This window comes from Schistocerca serialis, chromosome 9 (genome assembly GCF_023864345.2).
Source record: "Schistocerca serialis cubense isolate TAMUIC-IGC-003099 chromosome 9, iqSchSeri2.2, whole genome shotgun sequence".
NCBI classification, from domain to species: domain Eukaryota; kingdom Metazoa; phylum Arthropoda; class Insecta; order Orthoptera; family Acrididae; genus Schistocerca; species Schistocerca serialis.
This window is the reverse complement of record NC_064646.1, coordinates 94,437,199-94,453,355: the sequence shown is the minus strand read 5'-3', so window position 1 is coordinate 94,453,355 and position 16,157 is coordinate 94,437,199. Positions and strand designations below refer to the sequence as shown.

At 45.0% G+C, this 16,157-nt stretch overlaps 2 protein-coding genes across 5 annotated transcripts in view; one reads left to right on the top strand and one right to left on the bottom strand.

Annotated features, from left to right (window-relative positions):
* LOC126418908 (dehydrogenase/reductase SDR family member 11-like) overlaps positions 1-16,157 on the top strand; it is a 290,829-nt gene that overhangs the window by 133,084 nt on the left and 141,588 nt on the right. The window lies entirely within an intron of this gene.
* Positions 1-16,157, bottom strand: part of LOC126418909 (dehydrogenase/reductase SDR family member 11-like) — a 54,511-nt gene that overhangs the window by 3,761 nt on the left and 34,593 nt on the right. The window contains exon 4 of the mRNA XM_050085931.1: positions 8,717-8,846. Coding sequence (XP_049941888.1) covers positions 8,717-8,846 — 130 coding nt within the window. The remainder of the gene's footprint in view (positions 1-8,716; positions 8,847-16,157) is intronic.

The window sequence follows — 16,157 nt, the reverse complement described above, 5'->3', positions numbered from 1 at the left end:
TTTCCCGAAAGTCAGATGGTACTTCGTCAAGCCCTCATATTCTACACACCAACGTGAAAAGTCATTCTGTTGCCACTTCCCCCGATGATTTCTGATGAAATATTATCTATTCCTTTTGTCTTATTTGATATTAAGTCTTCCGAAGCTCTCTTAAATTCTGATTCTAATACTGAATCCCTGTCCCTTTTATAAAGATTCCTGTATCTGTTTCTGTCACGTCATCAGACAATCTCTCTTCCCTCTTTCTCCCCCCCCCCCCCCCCCCTGCTACCGCCCCATTAAAGGCCACTAATATACACTTTTCACCTATCCTCTCTCTGCTAACAGTGGGATTTCCGTAGCACACTTAATCTTAACAACCTTGCTTTTAATTTCACCGAAGACTGTTTTAAAATTACTATATGCTGAGTCAGTTCAAAATGGTTCAAATGGCTCTGAGCACTATGGGACTTAACATCTGAGGTCATCAGTCCCCTAGAACTTAGAACTACTTAAACCTAACTAACCTAAGGGCATCACACACATCCATGCCCGAGGCAGGATTCGAACCTGCGACCGTAGCGGTCGCGCGATTCCTGACAGAAGCGCCTAGAACCGCTCGGCCACAATGGCCGGCGCTGAGTCAGTTCTTCCGACAAACACCTCTTTTTCGATTTCTCCACATTTTCATCCAGCCATTTCGCCTTAGTTGCCCTGAACTTCCTGTTTGTTTTATTCCTGAGTGACTTGTATTGCTGAATCTTCCCGAACTTTTCTGTACTTTCTTCTTTCATCGATCAGCTCAAGCATTTCTTCTGTTACCCGTGGTTTCTTCTCCGTTATCCTCTAGTTACTTATGTTTTTTCCATTTTCTGTGATTGTCCATTTTAGAGATGTCCATTCCTCTTCAGCTGAACTGCCTACTGAGGTATTTCTCAACGCAGAATCTATAGCATTAGAGAACGTCAAGCGTATCTCTTCATTCCTTAGTATTTCCGTATCCCACTTCCTTTCGCATTGATTCTGCCTGACTAGTCTCTTAAACTTCAACCGACGCTTCATCACCACTAAATTCTGATCTGAGTCTATATCTGCTCCTGGCTGTGCCTTAAAATCCAATATCTGATTTCGGAATCACTACCTGACTATGACGTAATCTAACTCAAATCTTACCACATCTCCCAGCCTTTTGTAAGCATACTTCCTCCTCTTGTGATTCTTGAACAGAATATTCGCTATTACTAATTAAAATTTATTACAGAACTCAATTAGTCTTTGCCAGATCTCATTCCAGGTGATAAGCCCATATGATCTCGTAACTTTATTTTCGATATTTCCCGTAGTACCACAATTATTAGATTATCATCCCACTGCACACACTGAATCACCCGCACAATATCTTCCTCGTACGCCTTATTTATCTCGTCATATTTTGCTTCTGACGTTAGAATGTGTATCTGAACTGTCGTTGTCGGCGACGGTTTGCTGTAGATTCTGTAGAGAACAATCCTGTCATTGAACTGCTGAAATTAACTCCCTCTCTGCCATACTTTAGTTCTCATAACGAATCCTAATAATTTTCTACCGCTATTCATCTAACCAGAAATCTTTATTTTCTTTCCATTTCACTGCAATGGCCCACAATACATCTATAAGGGCTTGCTGAAAAGTAATGCTCTCGAATTTTTTGTGTGAAAACTCTTCAAGCTTTTTACATAAAATTAAAGTCATTAACATTATGGGACTTAATTCTTCTCAACGTGGTCATCCTGGTGATGAACATATTTCTCCCAACTATATACCACTTTGTTGATGCCGTCATTATAGAATGTGTGAGTTCGTTGACGGAGGCATGACCTCATCTTCGCTTGCACCGCTTCATCACTCTCAAAGTGAAGTCCTCGAAGGAGTTACTAATGTTTTGGAGAGACGAAAATCGGATGGGGCTCAGTCGGGGCTGCATGGAGGATGATCGACGACAGTGGACCCAAGGCGCCGGGTTCTTGCAGATGTCGTAACTCTCGTGTGTGATTTGGCATTGTCATGCTGAAAAAGTGGGTGCTCATGTGTGGACCAACTCTTCTGCGGTTAGAAACTCGATTACAGCAAGCTCTCAGACACCACTGAAGTTACGTTAGACACAATCATGTTACACGTTACAATATGGAGACCTGTGGCGGCAGAGGGCTCAAATGTATAGACATGAACAGTGAAGATTTAGAATGTTAATCATATTTATTTTATTTAAAAAGCTACCAAAGTTTTCACACAAAAAATTCGGGGGCTTTATTTTTCAGCACGCCTTCATACATTTAGCTTATTCATTTCTATTTTTAGATTTTCTAGTTTCACAGCCAAGATCAAAATTTTGACGTTCCATGCCCCTACTCGCAGAACGCCACCTGTTCGTGGATTATTCAGCGTTTTTCTCGAGGTAACCTTCCAGGTCTTCCAGGAGATCAGAATGTGTGACTAATTCGTAATATTCCGTAAATGGAGAGATCATCATGACACTCTTTCAATTACCGGTCACATGTAATGTGGATATATATTGAATGTCATTACTGAAATGGTTTCCATTGTCTTCTGCATCCCAATCCAATGATCACCGCTGATTCTTCCGCCTTTTAGAAGTAATTTCCCAACCCTAGAGCAAGAGTGTGTCATGAAACTCTGTCCTCCACCCTCGTTGACAAGACTGTTGGCAGGAAAGAGGTAACTGCTTATACCTTAAGTCTTCGGTCGCCATTGCTGATGATTTTTATTCAAAATATAAGCAATAACTGTGTTCGAACCGGGGAATCGGTGTTTTGTTTATTAGTCAAAGCAAGTACCTCAAGACTACGATATCTTTTAAACAGAACGTAAACAACGTCGTTTGAATGGAGTTGTGACTATGTGGAAGTGGAAGTGAATTTTAAATATTGTCTATTGTCCTACGATCTACACCAACGACAACAGTGAAGTGACTGAAAATACCACCACGCTACACGGCAAAAAAGCATCCACATAAGGCCACGCTAAGCTTCCTCAGGAACTACGAGGAGTTACACTTTTACTAACGATGATAACAGACTTCGTCGTAAAATGTGGCTACAAGGTAGCCCACGTCCACAGAGAAGGTCTGTCTCTCACAAGGACAGCTCCCTTCAGTAAACGGCGGCAAGTAGCTGCCAAGGTGGAGAGAAAGAAATACACTACTGGCCACTAAAATTGCTACACAACGAAGATGACGTGCTACAGACGCGAAATTTATCCGACCGGAAGAAGATGCTGTGATATGCAAATGATTAGCTTTTCAGAACATTCACTTAAGTTTGGCGCCGGTGGCGACATCTACAACGTGCTGACATGAGGAAAGTTTCCAACCGATTTCTCATACAAAAAGAGCAGTTGACAGGCGTTGCCTGGTGAAACGTTATTGTGATGCCTCGTGTAAGGAGGAGAAATGCGTACCATCACGGTTCCGACTTTGATAAAGGTTGGATTGTAGCCTATCGCAATTGCGGTTTATCGTATCGCGACATTGCTGCTCGCCTTGGTCGAGATCCAATGACTCTTAGCAGAATATGGAATCAGTGGCTTCAGGAGGGTAATACGGAACGCTGTGCTGGATACCAACGGCCTCGTATCACTAGCAGTCGAGATGACAGTCATCTTATCCGCATGGCTGTAACGGATCGTGCAGCCACGTCTCGATCCCTGAGTCAACAGGTGGGGACGTTTGCAAGACAACAACCATCTGCACGAACAGTTCGACGACTATCAGCTCGGAAACCATTGCTGCGGTTACCCTTGACGCTGCATCACAGACAGGAGCGCCTGCGATGGTGTACTCTACGACGAAACTGGGTGCACGAATGGCAAAACGTAATTTTTTTCGGATGAATCCAGGTTCTGTTTACAGCATCATGATGGTCGCATCCGTGTTTGGCGACATAGCGGTGTACGCACATTGGAAGTGTGTACTCCTCATCGCCATACTGGCGTGTCACCCGGCGTGATGGTATGGGTGCCATTGGTTACATGTCTCGATCACCTCTTGTTCGCATTGACGGCACTTTGAACAGTGTACGTTACATTTCAGATGTGTTACGACCCGTGGTTCCACCCTTCATTCGATCCCTGCGAAACGCTACATTTCAGCACGATAATGCACGACGGCATGTTGCAGGTCCTGTACGGGCCTTCCTGGATACAGAAAATGTACGACTGCTGCCCTGGCCAGCACATTCTCCAAATTTCTCGCCAACTAAAAACGTCTGGTCAATGGGGGCCGAGCAACTGGCTCGTCACAATACGCCAGTCACTACTCTTGATGAACTGTGGTATCGTGTTGAAGCTGAATGAGCAGCTGAACCTGTACACGTCATCCAAGCTCTGTTTGACTCAATGCCCAGGCGTATCAAGGCCGTTATTACGGCCAGAGGTGGTTGTTGTGGGTAGTGATTTCTCAGGTCTATGCACCCAAATTGCGTGAAAATGTAATCACATGTCAGTTCTAGTATAATATATTTGTCCATTGAATACCCGTTTATCATCTGCATTTCTTCTTGGTGTAGCAATTTTAATGGACAGTAGTGCAGATGACAGATTATCGCCACCCTCTGCACGGACACGAACAACAGCCTAGGCGACTCCACTCAAGAAAGAGTTTCGTTTGATCGTCAGAGCCAGACATCGTCACCAGAAAGAGACTACAGCTATGGAATGAGGCAACCATCCTATCCTGGAGCTGAAAGAAGAACTTGCGTCTAGGAATAACAAATCCTTCAGAACCCGGAAGCCTCTCAACGGGCTGAAGACCAGGGTCTCAAATTGTAAGTATAACGGTGCCCATTGGAGCTGCTTCGATGTGGATCCCTATGTGACTGCGGGAATGGACGACCACCTACTGACGTGCCAAAACTTCAGCAGAAGCTGCATGCCGGTAGATTTACAGCTAGGCCATCTCAGTTGCTAATTATTGAACAAGACATATTTAAGCTTTAAACTTTATTACAGCTGACTTGTACTGGATTTTAATGTATGTTTAATGTCTAGTGTTCTGGTCACGGAAAGTAAATAAAATACATAAGCAAACTGAATTTGCTGCATTTGAAACCATCCACCAGCTAATAAACCAAAGGCAACAGTAAAGAGCCTGCTCTAATATATTAAGTTACGGTAGATGTTGTTTTATTTTATGTCACAATGTATAGAGGATAATTTCAGTTCCAAAGAAGATAAGTGCTGACGTGTGAATAGCGTAAATAATTGCTTTAACAACCCGTGGCTCCAAAATACTATCACGAATTATTTACAGAAGAATGAAGAAACTGGTAGAAGTTGACCTAGGGGAAGATCAACTTCGATTCTAGAGAAATGTCGGGGTGGTGGCGATGTTGACTCTACAGCTTGTCTTAGGCTGTAGTTTAAAAAAAAAAAAAGCAAATTTACGTTCACTGTTTTAGCAGATTTAGAGAAAGCTTTTGAAAAACTTGACTGTAACGCTGTGTTCGTAATTCTAAAGGCAGCCGGGGTAAAATACAGAAGCGAAATTTTATTTGCAACTTACACTGAAGACAGACGGCAATTGTAGGAATCGAAGGTCTTCAAAGGGAAGCAGTAGTTGAAATCGGAGTGAGAAAATATTATAGCTTATCCTCGATGTTATTCAGTCAATACATTGTGCAAGTAGTGAAGGAAATCAAAGAAAAATCTGATGAAGGGATTAAAGTACGGGCACGTTTGGGAGTAACATTATGATTCTGACAGAGATGGCAAAGGACTTGGAAAAGCAATGGAATGGAATGAATAGTGCCTTTAAAAGACGCTATAAGGTGAAGATCAACGAAAGTAAAGCAGGGCTAATGAAATGTAGCGGAATTAAATCAGATGATGCTGAGTGAAAGAGATTAAGAAACGAGACACTAAACGTAGTAGATGATGGCTGCTATTTGGGCAGCAGAATAACTGATATTAGACAAAGGAATAATATAAAATACTTATTGTCAATTGTAAGACACTCCTTTCTGACAAAGGACAATTTGTTAATATCGAATATAAAGTGAACTGTTAGGAAGTCTTTTCTAAAAGTATTTGTCAGGGCTGTAGCCTTGCAAAGAAAAGAAGCTGGGTGATAGTTGAGTGTACTTTAGTTATGTCATGTTCTGTAGATCATTTAGACGATTATTTTACAGTTATGATGTGGAACAAGTCAGATTACAAGATATATATACACACATGAATAGTGCTAATATTAATATTACTGAAATTTTACGTTCTACACATGCAACTACATGTAGAGGTACATTTTTTTTCCAGTTCTGAAACAGAAACTCGTCTATGGAATAGAAAGAGTTGTCCAAAAGAAATGACTTTAAGCTGGATATAATACATAATCTGCTACCTTTAACTTTATGTTGTTGGGAAAATGATATAAGATTTTTGTTGCTGAATAATGTACTCCTTTTGGAGCAACTGACAGCTTCAATAACGGACAGGAAAGGTCATTTTTCCCTCTAGTATTGTACATATGAACATCACTGTTCTTTGTGAATTTCATTAGTGAATATATGTACTCTTATGGTGCAGTTAAAATACCTAACTCCTTGAATAGGTGCCTACATGACGCCCTTGTGTTGAACACCACAAATTATTCTCACTGCTCTCTTTTGTGCAATCAATACTTTATGTCTAAGTGGTGAGTTACCCCAGAAAATTATTCCATAAGACATTATTGAGTGGAAATATGCAAAGTACGTTAGGAGGCTGATCTGTTTATTACCAAGACCAGCGATTATATGAAGAGCGAGAGAAGCTAAACTTAATTGTTTGACAAGCTCAGTAATATGCTTCTTCCAGTTCAAGTTGTCATCAATGTGAACACCCAAAAATTTGGAGAAGTCTACACTGTTAACTGAGCCCTGTTCATATGCTACATCAACTGTCGATATGAATCTATTCAGTGTAGAGAACTGGATATACTGAGTTTTTTCAAAATCAAGGGAGGGTCCATTTTCTGAGAACCACTTAATAATTCTTTGAAAGGCATCCTTATCTTCAGCAGCTTTTCCTGGAATGGGATTTATTATAACACTCGTGTCATATGCAAAAAGTACTAGTTATGCTTGCTGAACGTTAAATGAGAGGTCATTCACATGAATAAGGAACAGCAGAGGACCCAAAATTGAACCCTGTTGGACTCCCTTTGTGATAACCCCCCATTCACTAGAATTAACCACCCTCCCAACATTATTTGTGTTATTCAGCACAACTTTTTGCTTTCTGTTCGTTAACTATGATTCAAATCAGGTGCATGTATAGCCTTCAATTCCATAAAACCTGAGTTTTTCTAAGAGTGTGACATAATCCACACAGTCAAATGCCTTGGAAAGATCACAGAAAATACCAACTGGCGATAATTTGTTATGTAGGACTTGTACCTGTTTGATGGGTAAATGTGTAGATAGCATTCTCAGTCGAGTAGCCCTTCCAGAATCCGAACTGTGACATGCCGAGTAAATTATTTTCACATAAATATGAGACTACTTTTGAATACGTAACTTTTTTCGAATATTTTAGAAAATGAAGGCAGCAATGAGATTGATTTATAATTATTTAAGTCACTCTTGTCCCCTTTCTTATGAAGAGGTTTGACAATTGTGTATTTCAATCTGTCTGGAAAAATTCCCTGTGCCAGTGAAGCATTGCAAATATCACTAAGGACTCCACTTATTAAATTAGAACAAAACTTCAAGATTCTGTTAGAGACTCCATCAGCACCACATGAGCTCTTGTTTTGATTGAGCAATTGAGACAAGAGGACAATAGAAACTTTGGAAATTTGATGCTACAGAAGAATGCTGAAGACTAAATGGGAAGATCACTTATCTAAATGAGACATATTAAATAGAATAGGAGAAGAAAGAAAATGTATCGCCCAACTTGACTGGAACAAGGTATTGATTGGTAGGAGACGACTTGTGGCATCAAGTAATCGTCAGTTTGGTAGTGGAAGGATGTGAAGGGAATAAAAATTTTAGAGAGAGAGAAAGACGAAGACATGAGCACAGTAAGCAGGTTCGATTAGATCTGGCTGCAGCAGTTATGAAGAGGTGACGTGGGATGCACAGTATACACCTGCGTGACGAGGTGAATGAAACCAGTCACACAACTGAAGATCACAACAAGAACAACAAAAACACTATGTAGAAGTGATGTACGTTAAAGGTAGGTATTAAAAGTTTTCAGATGAGAGGCGAAACTCTGAAACGTGTAGTGCAATATCCATGTGGCCTGTGAAATATATGAATTAACAGTATTAAGTTACCGTTGCGGCCGTAGATATATCGGTACATCGCTCTTACTATCAGCCATATTTCTGAGAAAATTTTTCGCTGTTGCATAGAAAATGACTACATATCAGTCCAGGCCTGTACAAGCCAGACAGCGATGTCTCCACATGTGGTAGTTACCCCCAAATGCTTCAAATGGCTCTGAGCACTATGGGACTCAACTGCTGTGGTCATAAGTCCCCTAGAACCTAGAACTACTTAAACCTAAGTAACCTAAGGACATCACACACATCCATGCCCGAGGCAGGATTCGAACCTGCGACCGTAGCGGTCGTGCGTTTCCAGACTGTAGCGCCTTTAACCGCTCGGCCACTCCGGCCGGCAGTTACCCCCATTGTTCAGTGTAGAAGCAGAAATACTGAGAAATCACGTCCTAGGACAGCCAGGCCGTGGCTTACCCCCACTCTGATGTGGCTCTTCCTGGCGACGAGGTCCTTCCTGAGGCCTTCCAGCAGCGCCGTCACAGCCTGCTTGGTGGCCGCAGCCATGGCCACCTTGCTGTTCGGTGGTGGGTTGTGTCCCCAGAGCCTGTGCAAGACGAACACTTAGTTACACAACGTAGGCTTCGATGACCGGTGTTCACATCCTTGTCAATTTTTTTCACGTGCTCATTAAATCGCGGTCTGAGCCAAATTTCTGTGCCTATCGCTTCGTGTCCTAATTCTACGGACATCCTCAGAGTCTCAAAGAAGCAGACAGTTGATTTTCAAACTTGAACACTCTCATAAAATTCGATTTCCTCAGCTTCTTTAAACTTTTAAATTAATCAACTCCTTACATGAGTCTCTGAGGTTGTCGGTAGAATTAGCATACGAAGCGTTAAGCACAAATACATAGGCTCGAACTTAAATAGTGGCAACACTGCTGTGGAGACACTATGCAATGGAATCTACTATTGTCGCTGATAGGACACGTTCTTGAAATACCTACCTTACCTCCGAGCAAATGGACTCGCCAGTCCCACGTCACCAGCGCGCGCACAATCGAGGGAAACATAGTCACTTGTGAGCGAGCGGTCTAAAGTAACGGTGTCACTATGTTTCCGAATCAGGAACAACGGAGTTGGATCAATATTGAATGTGCCAGAGATCGTACAGCACGGCAGTGTCATCAAGGTATTCAAGAGGCGTGTGAGGATTCGACATTGCCGTACAGAACAGCGGCACGTTGGGTAAAAGCCTTCAACGAAGGTCGGCAAACTGTGGCAGACATGCTTCGGGCAGGTCGTCCTAGCGTCTCAGAAGAAGACGTGCATGCTGTTGCCGCGTTAGTGGACAGTGATCGACGCCATACGATTCGTGAGATCGTCCACAAAACCCGATTAGTGCATATGACTGTGCTTCGCATCCTGAAGAAACGCCTGGGCAAGCGAAAAATTGCATCACGTTGCGTTCCGCATGACTTGACGAAAATGCAGAAATGGATGCGTTACGACGCTGCTCAGACGGACTTGGAGCGCTATGAGAGCGAAGGAGAGGCTTTCTTACGCCATATCGTAACACTGGATGAGACATGGGCCACATCGTACGAGCCAAAACTGAAACGCCAATCGAACGAATGGTGTCATTATGGGTCGCCACGAAAGTCGACAGTGCGTCAGAGTCCCTGTATGGCGAATGGTATCGTGATTCTCGTGTAAGACTATGATGGTGTTATCCTAACGCATTACGTTCCTCCACGGAAGACCGTCAACGCACAGTATTATGTCCGTTTTTGGAGCATCACCTGCGACCAGTTTTGCGAAAGAAGCGGCGACACTTTCTGCGCAACTCACACATCACTTCGCATGACAATGCGCGGGCGCAAACAGCGCAAGCTGTGGCAGCTCTGTTCGGTCGAAGGGGCTGGGAAGTACTTTACCATCTACCGTACTCCCCGGACTTAACTCCTTGTGACTCTGATTTGATTCCGAAGATGAAGGAACCACTTCGTGGCATTCGCTTCAGAACTGTTCCAGAGATTCGACAGGCAGTAGACCGCTCCATTCGCGCCACTAACAGAACATGCTCTGCTGACTGTATACTACGCCTTCCACATCGCTGGCAACGGGTACTACACAACGCTGGTGACTACTTTGAAGGACGGTAACAGGTGCAAATATGTAACTCTTTTGTATCGGTTGTGAATAAATAGTTTCACTATTTAAGTTCCAACCCTCTTAGACGCCTCAGACTACGGTTTAATGTACATATAACGAAAGTCGCCATGGATGCAGGCACGTTCTGTTATGTTACATGGATAATTAATTTATTGAGAAGTACCATACCCATACCGATGCCAACCAAATTCAAGTCTGTCAACGTCCATAGTTGCAGACGCAAGACCACAAGAATAAATTCTTCTACATACACTCCTGGAAATTGAAATAAGAACACCGTGAATTCATTGTCCCAGGAAGGGGAAACTTTATTGACACATTCCTGGGGTCAGATACATCACATGATCACACTGACAGAACCACAGGCACATAGACACAGGCAACAGAGCATGCACAATGTCGGCACTAGTACAGTGTATATCCACCTTTCGCAGCAATGCAAGCTGCTATTCTCCCATGGAGACGATCGTAGAGATGCTGGATGTAGTCCTGTGGAACGGCTTGCCATGCCGTTTCCACCTGGCGCCTCAGTTGGACCAGCGTTCGTGCTGGACGTGCAGACCGCGTGAGACGACGCTTCATCCAGTCCCAAACATGCTCAGTGGGGGACAGATCCGGAGATCTTGCTGGCCAGGGTAGTTGACTTACACCTTCTAGAGCACGTTGGGTGGCACGGGTTACATGCGGACGTGCATTGTCCTGTTGGAACAGCAAGTTCCCTTGCCGGTCTAGGAATGGTAGAACGATGGGTTGGATGACGGTTTGGATGTACCGTGCACTATTCAGTGTCCCCTCGACGATCACCAGTGGTGTACGGCCAGTGTAGGAGATCGCTCCCCACACCATGATGCCGGGTGTTGGCCCTGTGTGCCTCGGTCGTATGCAGTCCTGATTGTGGCGCTCACCTGCACGGCGCCAAACACGCATACGACCATCATTGGCACCAAGGCAGAAGCGACTCTCATCGCTGAAGACGACACGTCTCCATTCGTCCCTCCATTCACGCCTGTCGCGACACCACTGGAGGCGGGCTGCACGATGTTGGGACGTGAGCGGAAGACGGCCTAACGGTGTGCGGGACCGTAGCCCAGCTTCATGGAGACGGTTGCGAATGGTCCTCGCCGATACCCCAGGAGCAACAGTGTCCCTAATTTGCTGGGAAGTGGCGGTGCGGTCCCCTACGGCACTGTGTAGGATCCTACTATCTTGGCGTGCATCCGTGCGTCGCTGCGGTCCGGTCCCAAGTCGACGGGCACGTGCACCTTCCGCCGACCACTGGCGACAACATCGATGTACTGTGGAGACCTCACGCCCCACGTGTTGAGCAATTCGGCGGTACGTCCACCCGGCCTCCTGCATGCCCACTACACGCCCTCGCTCAAAGTCCGTCAACTGCACATACGGTTCACGTCCACGCTGTCGCGGCATGCTACCAGTAGTAAAGACTGCGATGGAGTTCCGTATGCCACGGCAAACTGGCTGACACTGACGGCGGCGGTGCACAAATGCTGCGCAGCTAGCGCCATTCGACGGCCAACACCGCGGTTCCTGGTGTGTCCGCTGTGCCGTGCGTGTGATCATTGCTTGTACAGCCCTCTCGCAGTGTCCGGAGCAAGTATGGTGGGTCTGACACACCGGTGTCAATGTGTTCTTTTTTCCATTTCCAGGAGTGTATATTGCTGCCTGGTGTTGGGCATCGTTTCCATTTACCAAAAAACCAACTACAGAGAAGCAGGAATGGTAGCTGAGCCGGCTTTCTTAACAATACTGTGCGGAGCACAGGTCCTCTGATCGCACCGCCGTCATCTTGACGGAGGGAGACATAGACAGGAGTGCTAGGTTAACACGTAAGAAGAATTTAACTTTGCACCTTCGCCATAGGTCATCCCCGTATGTGAAATAATAAGAGACGTCGAACAGGTAGAGCGCAAGATCCCCAGAGAAACGACACACAAATACTAAGTAAAACTAACAGTATCATCAAAAAAGTTAAAGCACCAGCGCCAGACATAAGCAGAGTTAAGTGCAGTGGCCTGCCCACGCTACGCAGTGATGAAAGCACTGTAGTTCTTTCTGCTGGCAAGGACAAGGCAAATCTACCTGTGGAACACGCGTACTATGATACGAAGATAGGCAGGCTACTTGACCAGAATACGAGAGCTGTCCAGAAAATAAGTTCCGATCGGTTACGAAATGGAAATCACAGTGAAAACCAGTAAAGTTTTATTTGCAACAGTTAGGTACACCTTGCACCTACTTCTCTACATGGTCGCCGCTCCAACTTCGAGTGTTATCGTAGTGTTGTATCAACTTTCCAATATCCTCGTCATAAAAAGCAGCCGCCTGTGCTTTATGCCAGTTATCTGCACTGGTATGAATCTCGTTATCTGTGGAAAAATTTTGTCTTCATAGCCAGGGATTCTTGTGATCAGAGATGAAACTTAGGGGGAGCCAATTACGGACTGTGTTGTGGGTGATCAAACACTTCTCATCGGGAACGCTGCAGGAGCGTCTTCATTGCTCCTGCAGTGTGCGGCCGGGAATTGGCATGGAGAAGGAACTGCTCGACAGTTGTGTTATGTGGACTGCATGACACAGGCGAAATCTCTAATCAGGCCCTCGTACTTGGCGGGGGACGCTATTCCCTACGCATCTTCACGTGCTCACTGTTCACTCAAAACTGGAAAGAGCGACGCGACACGATCGACGGGCATATTAGAGACACTGCCCAACACATCTGTGCAAAGCTTTACCGGATTTTCCCAGTGGTTCCCATTTCGCGATCGATCAGAACTTACTTTCTGGACTACTTAACGGAGCGATCCAGCAATTAGAATTATCAAAAACGCATATGAGTTTCTTAAGCAATGTTGGAAGAAAGTGTGGTCCAGAAACATTTCCATCAGATCACCTGCTGTTTGCGTTTTGCCCAACATTGACAAAGATGGGACACCTCTCCACCTCATCGTATCCACCACCGGTTCAATGAAGAGTATCATTTTGGTCAGTTTTGACATGGTGACGCTGTTTACGAATGTACCTATCGGAGACCCTTTGGACCGCATTTCTTCGAAAGTGAGGTGATCGAGCCATTTAGGCTTCACAACCATCAGTACTACAATCTTACCCTCGGCGTTACGATTGGAAATCCGTCAGCTCAAAGGGTTGCGAATCACTTTATAGAGAAGTTCGAGGATTTACATCATCTGAAGAAATATTTGGCATTTGGCCCAGTGGACCTGGAAACTCAACGAGATCTTGGAACATCTCAACAGCACTGACAGTAACGTCCAGTTCACTAAGGAACCAGGAAATGACGATGCCTTGGCATTCCTCGACTATCCCGTCCGCCGCAGAAGGAAATGGATGTCTTCGCTACTGCGTCTATAGATAAACTACTCACACCAGTCGTCTGTATTAGCACGCCATCAGCCATTATCAGCAGGCAGCACAGAGGAGCGCTGTGTTACCAACGTTGGTACATGACGCAAGAATGATATCAGACGCAGATAAACTGCCCCACGGGCTTAGCCACCAACGCCAAGTATGCAGAAACAACAGGACAACGACCACCAGATAAATGAACTGGATTCAAGCAAGAATCACATAAGGCCATCGATGAGGAACAGGAAATGAAACTTGCTGTTTTACCGTTCTGTGACCCCGAGTTCAAGATAATAAACCTGCTGAAGAGACACAAGGTCAAATCATCCTTCAAGCCATCGTCAAAAATACGGCAGATGCTGACACCAGTTACAGATGTGGCAACTCTTAGAACACCTGCCGTCTACAAAAAACCTCTCAACTGTGGCCAGTCGTACGCCATACAAACAGTGTGCGCTGTAGAACAATGCAGGAAGGAGCATAAGAGGATTTATCGTCTTCGAACCCCGAAAAATCCGATTAAGCTGAACATGCTGTAGATAACAGCTACAGGGTCAAGTTTGACGGAACCAATGTCGTGGGTCGCACTAACGGTTTCTGAACAATGTAATTAAAGAAGCCACTAGAACAGAAATCACTGACAGTACATTTAACGGAGACGACGGCCTAGAGCTAAGCGCAGCTTGGCATCCGGCGATTGCGAGGAGGAAGCTGACGCATCGACCACGTATTCAACGAACGTCCCTATATGGTGTTGCCGTGAGCACCAATGACGTCACAGCCGGTAGTTAAAGTATGTAAGGGCTTATCAACTGTTTGCCAGCAGCCACTCCAGCTGACAATGGCCAGGGTCGTAAGCGCGTGGGATGTTAACCACTTGGCGCGACTGGAAGCCGAAGGACATTTTATTCAGGATTACCACCGCGAGACTCTGAACTGCTACAGTATTCTTGAATCATCTGTCCGAAATATCCTAAATAAATGTACCTTTTCTATAAATTTTTTTACGAAATTCTTTGTAGAGAAAAAGGATTGTTTCCTCTGGTGAGAATCTGTCTCCATTGGTGTTCGTATTTTTGTTATTACTCTTTAAAGAGATAGTTACTAGACGATGCTCACGGTCTCCCTCCACTCATCTATACAGGGTGAAAAGTATTTAAACCGACAAACTCTGGGAGGTTGTAGGGGACATCAAAACAAATATTTTTCCCTAATGTCATTTTTTCCTATGAGGATTATTTAAACCGGTGGAGGCCGTATTGCCCTCTTCAGTTGTTAGAGGGCGTGTTACGCTCTTCAGTTGTAGGCAACTGCTGTCCACCAGTGTAGTAGTGCACTGTCTCTGTTTACTAATAGAGCGATACACCTGGAGTGAGTACACTGATATGGTTGGTACATACTACGTAGCGCACCACAACGGACGAGCTGCACAGCGGGTTTATCAACAACAATATCCTAATCGCCGTATCCCGCATCATACGACCTTTGCTGCTGTGTACCAACGTCTGCGTGAGACCGGGTCATTTAGCCGATTACCTGGACAGGGACGCCGTCGCACCGTAAGAACGCTTCAATTTGAGGAAGCTGCCTTGGAGCATGTGGAGCAGGATCCTTCAATCACCACTCCTGCAATTGCACGTAACATACGTACGAATCAGACGAATGTAAGAACAGCTCTTCGAGAGCAATTGTAACGTCCATTTCACTTACAGCGTGTCCACAACCTGGAACCAGTTGATTATCCACCCAGAGCACAGTTTTCGCAGCGGTACCAGGAACAGGGTGAAATGCATCCTACATTTCCATTCTCTGCGTTGTTTACCGATGAAGCAACATTCGGCCGTCATGGCGTCTTCAACGCGCACAATTTGCTTGTTTGAAGTGAGGATAACCCACATGCCACAGTTACTAGCGCTCATCAAGTGCCGTTCTTCGTTAATGTGTGGGTCGGTGTTGTTGGGGACTGTTTAATTGGGCTGTATCTGCTACCTAGGCCATTAAATGGCAGGCACGATTACAATTTTCTCGCCAGAGCATTGCCAGAATTGCTGGAAGACGTCCCGCTCCCTACAAGACAACGCATGTGGTTCCAACATGGCGGGGCGCCGGCACATTTCAGTCGTCGTGTACGTCGATTCCTGGACCGACGGTTACCAGAAATGTGGACTGGCATAGGTGGTCCTCTACCATGGCCTGCTCGATCCCCAAATATGTCCCCTCTGGACATTTTTGTGTGGGGAGAGATGCGCAACCTTGTTTACGCAACTCCTGTTGCATCAGAAGAGGATCTGGTTGCCCAGATAGTAGCAGCAGCAGGAACTATTCAGGATACTCCTGGTGTTTTTGCCCGTGTCATA